Source organism: Suricata suricatta, chromosome 10 (assembly GCF_006229205.1).
Source record: "Suricata suricatta isolate VVHF042 chromosome 10, meerkat_22Aug2017_6uvM2_HiC, whole genome shotgun sequence".
In the NCBI taxonomy this organism is placed as follows: domain Eukaryota; kingdom Metazoa; phylum Chordata; class Mammalia; order Carnivora; family Herpestidae; genus Suricata; species Suricata suricatta.
Genome location: NC_043709.1, coordinates 127,071,876 through 127,082,040, shown reverse-complemented (window position 1 = coordinate 127,082,040; position 10,165 = coordinate 127,071,876). Strand labels below are relative to the sequence as shown.

Genomic DNA, 10,165 nt, shown 5'->3' with positions numbered 1-10,165 from the left:
TGTGTGGGAAACCTCACGTTTAAAATCTGAGAGAAACCCCAATTTTGGAAAACTTAGTGTAGATACTGGCCCTCCCCCAGGTAATTCCAAAAGCCCCTGCTAGACCACCCGTGACTTCGCAGGACCGGCCCCTGACCGCAGCTCACTGGCCCAAGGTCAGATGCCTGTGCCAAACAGAGCCAGCAGCTCTGCGTACGTAGACTTGGTTGCAGGGTCCATCGGGTCGTCTCTGTAGCTACCGATATGAATCAGGAAATGTCAGCAGCCAAGTTCACAATGAATGCTATGAACTGAATCAGGTCTCCTCCCCCAAATTTACAGGGTGAAGTGTGACTTATTTGGAGGGGACCTCTAAGAAGGTTACTAAGATTAATATGGTCGTAGGCTGGGGCCCTAATGTGATAGGAGTGGTGTTCTTACAAGAGCACCACACGTGGTGTGGGGGCAGGGGGTACTCAGAAGAAAGGCCACGTGAGGACACTGAGAAGGCTACCAGCTGCAAGCCAGAGAGAGATGCCTTGCCAGACCCTGACTGTGCTGGCACCTTGACGTTGGCTTCCCAACCTCCACAGTGGTAGAGAATAAAGCCAGGGAGAAGAAAACATACACGTGAATTCTGACTATTTAGTTAGGTCTAAATGCAATAAACAATACTCTTGTGCAGGTTTCAAACTTAGGATCCTTACAGTCTCCTGTGAACTTAAGCAAATTCAAAGTAAGTATGTTCCATTTGAAATTATGTAACACACTGGATAGCTGGAAGGTCATCCACAAACGTAAAAAACTTCAGAACCATTTTAGAAAGGAAGGCAAGGCGCTTCATGCCTGCCTTTTTTTTAGAGGTTGTGTTGTTTTTGGAATGTCAGGTTTCCCATGATGGGTATTACGAAGACACTACATACTATGATGGCAGTTATTAGGAGGTCTGAGGCCTACCTGTCTTTGCTCCTGGCCTCACCACTCGGGGTCCATTTCCTTCCTATAAGACAGTTGTTTCTGCTGATGACAAAAAGTTCTGATGCCGCCAATGACTGGCCTTACCACACTGGACGGCGTGAAGTCGCCTCACTTTTCAGGAGACTCACCGTCTGTAGACTGCCCAGCACGGACATTCCACACACTCCAGGATCCCCACTACCCCGCCGGCCGTGGGCCCACAACACGCTCTCTCATCTTCAGTGTTTCTGTGTCTTGCATACGTGGTTATTGGTTTTCAGGTCTTGCTCTTTTCCATCGCTTTGAGCTACTGCATACTACCTATGCCCTTCCTTGTCTGGCCATGGGGTGTACATGGCTCCTGTCTGTAATGACTACGGGGGGAGCCAGAGCACGGAAGGTGTGAGCGACTCTCACAGGAAAAGTACAGGGACTCGCCTGGAACGAAACTTTAGGCTGCCCAGAGCTTTTTGGCTCATGAGTCCCCAAAAGAGAATCAAAGGATCAAAGTCTGACATCTGATTCATTAACATCTGTCTACCTTTGGTGGATCATAAGGGGAAAAGGCCCAAAAGACTGACAAAGTTATGAGAATCAGAATGTTTCCCAAAATTCAGGAGGCTTTCCCCTTATTTATTTGGAATACAAGCAAGCTTCCTGGTGGTTGACAGAGAACCTACCTTATGTATCACTGATCTTTTGGTCCCCAGTAATCCACTTTTGTTCCAATCAAGCGCCGATGCTGCACACCACCCTATGTGGTCCACTTTCTTTATGGTTCTCAAATCACACGTCACACCTACTAGTGACCTTAGTCACTCTAGATCAAGTGCCTTGATTAGATTAAGGCAGCCTTGAAATGAACACCTGGAAAGAAACTGAGAACAATGGTTCTCGGGCCTCCTTCCCCGCCGAGTTGCTCAGAGAATTGTCAATCCCGCTGCGCACACAGGGAAAGTCATAAGCTCCGCCTCACGCTGGGCCAGGCTGTGTCACAACCTTTTCCACCCTAGCCAGCTTCAAGCCTGTCCTAAAAACGCTTGCTTCTATTCACGGGCTCCCCGTCGTACCGGCCCGCGTGAGCTGACGCAGGGAGCCAGGAAAACCACGCAAACACAGGAGGCTGCACGGCCAGGCCAATGAAAGCGACTCTGAAACTGTTCCAGAAGGGACGCGGAGGATCTACACATTAAGAAATCTCCAAAACCCATACCAAATAAAGCGCGACCACGCCAAATCTAAATGACAACACTTTATTGCAGCATCGGCAAAGGTCAGATTTCTGAAGCTGGTGAAGATCGGGCAGCATTTCCATGTGAAATGTTACAACTTTACAAGTTTTGTTTCTTATTTTATTCTACATGCAGAAACTGAAACATGGTAAAAGAAAAAATGCAAAATAGCTAGGAAAAAAGATGTAATCAAGTTGTAGCATACAGATGTGCTCTTTAACTAAATTTACTATGCCTATCGGAAAGCAAATGAAAGACAACTATCCTAATAAATTAACAGATTGCCAGAAACAGACTAAGAACCCTCATTTCTATTTAGTGGGGGTGGGGGGAACAAAACAAAACAAAACAAAAAACACAAAAACGAACGCAAAATAAAAGCTCTACTGTTTCCATACTTTGTTTAGAGACAGAGGCTGTAAACCCATGAAGGTCAACAAAATCTTCTGATCCCCTTCGTGTTGTCCTTCGTCCATGTTCTGCGACATGCTGGCCGGCACGTTGTTGTCAATGATACTTACAATGGGCTCAACTCTCCCTTCTCGGGCTGCTGTCAGACCCCCCTCGCCATCTGAGCTCATGCTCTTTGTGTCCTACAAGTCTTCACATTTCTCTTTTACCCCAACAGGCAATTTTGTATTACTGACTCTGATGGATAAAACTGATTTTTCCCCCTCATCCCTTGTTCCTCTTGAAACAAATTCCTAAACAAAAGCCTTCCTGGTGGATTATCTGGTATTTGGCTATCTTTCATCATTTTGTTGTCCTGCATGTAAGGTTTACTAGAAGATTTTACTGCTTGCTCTATGCTTTTCTACTGTAGTCCTGGAGCCCCCAAATGTATCTTCTTCCAACATGGGATGTTCAATTCAGAGACACTGTAACTCAAATCAAATTTAAAACTCAGGTTCATTTCCCCCATACCATCACCATCACAACCGTTTCTTCTCTGGCTCAGTCATCGCACTGCCGCTCTTCGTGGTGTAGCTGCTCAGGAGTCAAGTTAACCATCTCATGTCTTGACTGCCATCCTCAAGAGAAGATTAACCCTCACGTGATTTCCATTACAAAAGGCCTTTCCGCCTTATCTGGAAGCGTCGGCTTGTTCCGGTGTTGGCAGAGGCTGCTGTTCCCGCCTCGCGGCCCCAGCCTGTCCCAGGTTTAGATTCGCAACTCTCTAGACCGACATGCTGAGATGTGTCCACTGCTCTCATTCAATTGCTGGAGGACTCCACTATCCACAACATCAGATACAGGACCTAATGAAATGACACGTGCTGCTGGGTCAACGTCTCCTGGAGGCACAAACAGGGCAACGTTAAAGAGAACTAGTACCGAGGGCAAACTTGCGGCAAGAAAAGGTGCCCTAAAAACCACCGACTGCTGTTTGCTGCGGTCTCTCAGGCAAATTGGTGCTTCTTAAATAGCATACAAGGGGCGCCTGGGTGGCTCAGTCGGTTGAGTGACAGACTCGATTTTGGCTCAGGCCGTGAAACTGAGCCTGGCATCGGGCTCTTCGCTGAGCACGGAGACTGCTTGGGATTCTCTCTTTGCCCTCCCTCTTGCTCGTGCTCACCACTCTCTCTCACAATAAATGAAACTCAAAAAAAAAAAAAAAACAAACCACACAAACTCCTACTGGACTAAGAAACAACAGGAACAGAGGGGCAGGCACTACAAAGAGCAGTGCTGATGGTGATAGGATGGGTGGTCCCAGAATCGTTCCTGTAACTACTTTCTAAGAGGCTGAGTGTTTAGCGTTTGTACACTGGTTGAACCGGGTCTCCCCACAAGTCACATGTTGAAGTCCGCCGCCAGTATCTCAGGATACAACCTTGTTTGGAAACGGTCAGAGCAGATGGAATGAGAGGCCGCACTGGAGTAGGACAGGCCCTGACCCAGTCTGTGTCCTAAGAAGGGGAACTGGGCGCGCACACACATGGACAGGGGGGATGCCAGGTGAAGACAGAGGGGCTGGAGCAACAAAAGGAGGCCAAGGGCTGCGAAGACCCTCTTGCTCGACAGGGAGCTGACAGAGGGCCCCGGATGGCCTCTCCCTCCCAGCCCTCAGGGGGGAGCAGCCTTCCAGACGTCTCCAGACCGAGACATTAGTTCTGTCACTACAGTCACCCAGGGGTGGCACTTCTCACGGCAGCGCTAGCAGTCACACACAGTTTGCATCTCACAAGGCAAATTACAACAGCAAGAGCGAGGGAGGGAGAAAGAGAATCCCAAGCAGGCTCCACACTGTCAGCACAGAGCCCAGTGCAGAGTAGAACCCACAAATCACAAGATTATGACCCAAATGACGAGCCAGACTGAGCCACCCAGGCACCTTTAAAATGGAGTATTTTAAATAAATACAGTAAATGATAGGAAAAAAAGTCCAGTCTTTGATAAGATAAATATATCCCTGTATATAGTACAGAATGTCATTTGACTGGTCTATAGGCAAACAATCGTTCTGAGAGATTTAAAAATTTAAGAGTTCAGAAAGTGCTTAAAATATATGCTTTGGCTTACGTGCTGTTCTACCAGGGACCCTACTCTACAACAAAAGTATTACTTAACTTTATAAAAAGGACATAAAGAAAATATCTAACAAGAAAGGCCCATCTCCTTAAGGTGGGTTACAACTGACACTTGCTCCCCAGAGAGTGACCTGCATTCCAGCAGCTCTGACACCACCTGGCAGATGCTGTTAGAAACAAGTTGGAATCAGCAATTTAGTAAGAGTCACAATGATTAAAATACATATTTTACAGTTTAAAGGAGCACCTGTCTGACTTAGTCAGAGGAGCATGTAACTCCTGATCTCAGGCTTGTGAGTTCGAGCCCCACATGGGGTGTAGAGATTACCTAAATAACTAAGAACTTTAAAATCACAAAAATAAAAAAACAAAGTTTAAGGCACACTGGTTTGATTCATATGAATTTCAGCATATCAACCCTATCAGCACTAACACTTGCCAGCGATCTGAAGTTTCAGTTTTATCAGTACCAGCAAAGTGGAAAACAACCTTGTTCTGCACTGGTTAATTGTTTTACTGAGAGAGATATTGCCATTTTAATGCATTATAAGCAAAGGCCTGTACTTTATTAGAGCATCACTGCCCAGTGAGAATGGCCACTATATCCATTGGCAGCCAGTTTTAAGGACCCCTTAAAATTAGAAAAACTTTAAATCATTATATTTCATATCTGGGAACCTATCAAAATCCATGGGTAAGAAAAACTTTAACAACCGGTTTCCATATGAATTTCCCCTTATTTGCCATATAACACGGACAATGTCAATGACTAACTTTTAAAATAACAGTCGCGAAGTTAAAGGTCACACTGGAACCGGTCCCTCAGAACTGACGCTTCTCCTCCCCGTTCCGGAGCTCATCTCGCAGCACGTTCTCCCCAAGGACCGGATGACCCGCCACTCTAGATCCCCATCTCTCCACTGTCTGGCTCAGCGTTAAAAACAGGCAAATAATAAAGAGGTGCCAAACCACCAGGAGACTCCACCCCACCAGTTACGTTCCTTCAAGTCACTACATTTCTTCATTTAAAACTTAGGTTTAAAAAACTGGCAAAGAACACTTGGTGCTCAAAGGCTCAAAAACTCATGTTTACACGATTGCTTGTTCCTCTACCACGTTCACTCACACCTGCATTGTAAGAGCGCTGGCTTTGAAAATACCTTAACACTTTGCAGAGAGCCAGTTTAAAAAACGATGGACAAGTCAGCATTTCTTTTAGTTATGATTTTAAGAAGAGATTTAAAACAGGAGGAGACTGCAGCTCAAGAATTGGGACTTTCACAAAATCAGGAAAGGAGGACAGAAGAGCTCCTAGGGAGCAGAGCTTAGGGAAAAAGTTCATTAAATGACCAAAAACAGATTTCTAAAAGTCCCTTTATCCACTTAACAAATATGAACCGAGTATCAACTGTGTGGCAGGCACAAGAGTGACAGAGGGGCCACAAAGGAAAACAAGACAAGGCTTCAGTTCTGCCTTCAGCCCTCAGTCTCACGGGAATATAAACAGGAGAAGGTCTCTAGAAGCAGAGCAAGCAAGGGCAGCATATATGGACCAACCTACATCAGACCTGAGAATATCAAGGTAAGACCCGAAGGGAGAGCAGGAGATATCCAGAGGAAAGTGCAAGAAAGTTCCACAAGAGGGATGTAAAAAAGAACATAAGCAGAAGGACTACAAGCCAGGAGGAGCATTTCAAGCACAAGAATTCACCGACTCAGACAGCAGACTGCACCTGAGAAAGAACAAGCGGTTCAGCACAGAGAATGGACTGGAAGGGCTGGCGCTGGACACTGAGAGGCTATGTGGGGGCTGTGGGCAGCAATCCGATGAGAGGCGAGAGCGGCTTGGTCTCAGGTCTCAGGAGCAGAGGGAGAATCAAAGAGGCAAATGTGAGAGCCATCCAGGACCAGAATCAAAGGATTTGTCAAACTAACTAGATACAGAGGCTGAGGGAATGAACAGGCCAAACTAAAACCTCCATTTTCAGATTGGACAACTGGCTCAGCAGCGCCTCCTCTGGCTGGGCCAGAGAACAGAGGAAGCGTCCTGCCTCCGGGGCAAGGGGACACACCTTCTAGATGGTGGTTCAGAAGACAGGTGAACAAACAGTCAGAAGGCAAACTATGGGGACGCCTGGGTGGCTCAGTCAGTTGAGGGTCTGACTTCAGCTCAGGTCATGCATGATCTCACGGTTCGTGGGTTTGAGCCCCACGTCGGGCTCTGTGCTAACAGCTTGCTCAGAGCCTGCAGCGTGCCTCAGATTCTGCCGCCTTCTCTTTCTGTCCCTTCATGTTCTTTATCTCTCAAAAATAAATAAATGTTTAAAAAAATTAAAAAAGAAACAAAAAGAAACTAAACTATGAGACCTGACCTGGAGCTCTGGAAGGGAACGGCCACAGGAGGGAAGGACACCTACTGTGGAGAGCGCACAAGCGTGGGGCAGGAGCACCTAGGACGGACCCGGAGGCGCAGAGGGTCTCCAGGCAGAGGCAAGCCCACAGAGCAGTCAGGAGACAGGAGGAGGAGCCACGGAAGGGACAAAGACCGGAAGACAGGACAGCCACAGAAGTCTAGGGAAGACAGCATAGGTCAAGAAAAAGAGGGGCCGTGTGCCAAGCGCTGCTGAGGCAGCCTGAGAGGGAAAGAAGTGTGGCCGGGGCAGCTGGGGGCTGGGGCAGGCAGCAGACTGCAGTCAGCCACCCCAGTGAGCAGGGAGGAAGAAAGAGCAAACAGCCAATTCTTCCACGTCTGGTTAACTAGGGGCTGGAAGGTGGGAAGGAAAACAGTCAACAAAGAGAATTAGGAAAAATAACTGAGTAACTGGCGGCAAACTAAGAAAGGTATGCCTTCGTGTCCATCTATTAGCATATAGAAGTTCACACATCTATTTTAAAATATTTTCCCCCTACTGCTCAAGAAATGCCTGGTACTTCATAAACTCTCAATGGCTTTTTAAATAAATGTATGACTTGGACAGAATTAGTTCTTACAAGTACCCACATTTGGTCTTCCTACCAGACTTGAGGGTAAAGATTTTGTCTTTTCGTGCTTTTTAGTTTGTCATAGTGCAGGAACACTGAACCCATGGCAGATGCTGAGGGGAGCAAATCACAGTGGAGATATCCATCCTGTACCAAATATCATATTTAATGATTCTATAAATCCACCCAAACATTTAAACATTAAGGAAAGACACTATACTTGCATTAAGTGACTCAAGAAGGGATTAGGTATTAATAGAAATAATGTTGTTCAGAGACGTTAAGTTGTAATATAAACAGGTAAAACTGATGGAAAACATCAAGATAGAATATTCCACTTTTTAAAGTTATTTTTTTTAATTTAAAAAAAAATTTATTTATTTTTGAGAGAGAAAGAGAGCATGAGTGGGAAAGGAGCAGAGAGAGAGAATCCCAAGTAGGCTACCTGTTGTCAGCACAGAGCCCGCGCTCGACCCCATGAACTGTGAGATCATGACCTGATCTGAAATCAAGAGTCAGACAAAAAACTGAGCCACCCAGGCGCCCCTCAAAATAAAATATACTAATAGTTCTATTTGCCAATCATGAGACAAGAAGAAAAATGGGTATTATCAAGAATCCTGAAATATATTTAAAGCTATGTAAGAAAATATAAAAGCCGAAAACTGGAATTTGCATGGCATGTTAAACTAGCTGGCTTCTATATTTTATCAGCAATAAAATATTTTATTAAAATACTTTAATGAAGTTTGGATAATAAAAATAACCTAGTATCTTATTATGCCTAATTAGATGAATTTGTACATCAGTTCTAACTTGGATTTCTAAAAACATTACACTCAATAGATGTTAAAGAACAGACCCCTAAACTGTCAGACACCCTGACAAACCACTGTTCTAACCAGCAATTTGATTAGAGCTGTCTGAGCATATAGTTCAAAGAAAAACGTTATCAGGAACACACAAACGCAGAGCGAGTAAAGGGCCCGTGCATTTCCCCAGCACTGCTCTACACAGTAACGAACTCTTCTGCTCCCCTCCGAGCACACTCCCTTCCATACCCAACCTGCCTACCCTTAGGGGCAAGGTGACATCTCGGGACTGAGGTATGTCCTTAGCTGAATACTAACATCCTGTAGGAGATCAGTGAGAGCAGCAAAGCCAATGACACCTTCAATCGTAACTCGACCGTAAGACAAAAAACTGTGTTGATGGTGTGGGTCTTTAGATCAGATCTCAGAAAAACTTTAAATAATCTTCTCCCTTAAAAGATCTCCTTAGGAAACATCTATGTATGTTCTAGAGTTCTAACTATTTCACTCTAAGCAACTCAGGTTTAAGAAAAACTAACACGGTTCGGGAGGCATCAGGTGGCTACTCGGTTACACATCCAACTCAAATACCAGGCTCATGAGTTCAAGCTCTGTATTGGGCTCTGGGCTGAGCTCAGAGACTACTTTAAAAAAAAAAAAAAAGAAAAGAAAAAGAAAAAGTAAATCTGGCAAAGATCCCAGCAGGATGTTTTATAATTAAAAACATACAAAATACCTCAAAACAAGTTCAACCTGCAAGCTTGAAAGTCTAGGAAACGGGTTCTAAGTTTTTGTTAACACTGATTACTTAACACTGACCTGAGAAATTCTAAAACAAAAGCCTGTGATTTCTCCCAGACTCATCTATAACTAGTCATCTCTATAATGCAAAAGAGAAGTTTTAAAAATCCAAAGAAGTCCACTCAGAGAAAGTGAAAGCCAAGATCAATGTGGTTGAAATTAAAGATTAAAAAAAAAAGAAATAAAGAAATAACAGCTGTAATTATTTTATAAATAGGTTTTCTTTTCTCAAGTATTTACAACTCAAAGACTTTCCTATTTTGCTAATAATCAGGCCTTTAGCATTAGGTGTACTCCAGAACTATATACCCATGGGGACATCATGAAAAACAAACAGCCATGGAGAAGAAATAGAGAGGGACTGTCCTACCTCCCACCCGTCTTAAAGATTAGATCCGCATTAGGTGCTCCCTTCGGATGCTGGTAGCGAGGCCGCCGCTCCCGATTGGTGTTCGCCGGGGCTGGGCGCTGGGCGAGAGACTGCAGCATCTCTGTAAGCAGGAGCAGAACAGAAAAGTAGGCGCTACCTCTGGTACACGCACTCACCTCCACGAAGCAATAAAACCATAGGGAGATCAAGTTTACTAGTTCTGTTAGGTAGGTGAGTAAGCAAAAATAACCATTACACAGTCTATAATAATTAAGAAATTCTGAAAGGGCACATCAAGAGAGGAGACATGCTCTTAAATATCATTTAATATCCAATGTCCCCCGTTCTGTCAAGTTGGGCACCACCTAAGTGTCTTGTGAGGCAGTAAAAACAGTATGAGAAGGAGTTTAGCTCAACAGCTACAAGCACACTGTCTGCAGCCAGACAAGACACTGCTGGTAAAAATCCCAGTTCTGCCACTACTAGCCATGGCTCTTTCCA

At 44.9% G+C, this 10,165-nt stretch overlaps 1 protein-coding gene across 4 annotated transcripts in view; it reads right to left on the bottom strand.

Moving 5' to 3' along the window:
• Positions 1 to 2,173: 2,173 nt before the first annotated feature.
• The window catches only part of UPF2 (UPF2 regulator of nonsense mediated mRNA decay), a 118,360-nt gene continuing 110,368 nt past the window's right edge, over positions 2,174 to 10,165 (bottom strand). For all 4 annotated transcript variants that reach the window (XM_029953308.1, XM_029953307.1, XM_029953310.1 and 1 more), the window contains exons 21-22: positions 9,665 to 9,785; positions 2,174 to 3,463 (exon numbers count right to left, since the gene is read on the bottom strand). In XM_029953308.1, coding sequence (XP_029809168.1) covers positions 3,454 to 3,463; positions 9,665 to 9,785 — 131 coding nt within the window. In that variant the 3' untranslated portion in view covers positions 2,174 to 3,453. The remainder of the gene's footprint in view (positions 3,464 to 9,664; positions 9,786 to 10,165) is intronic.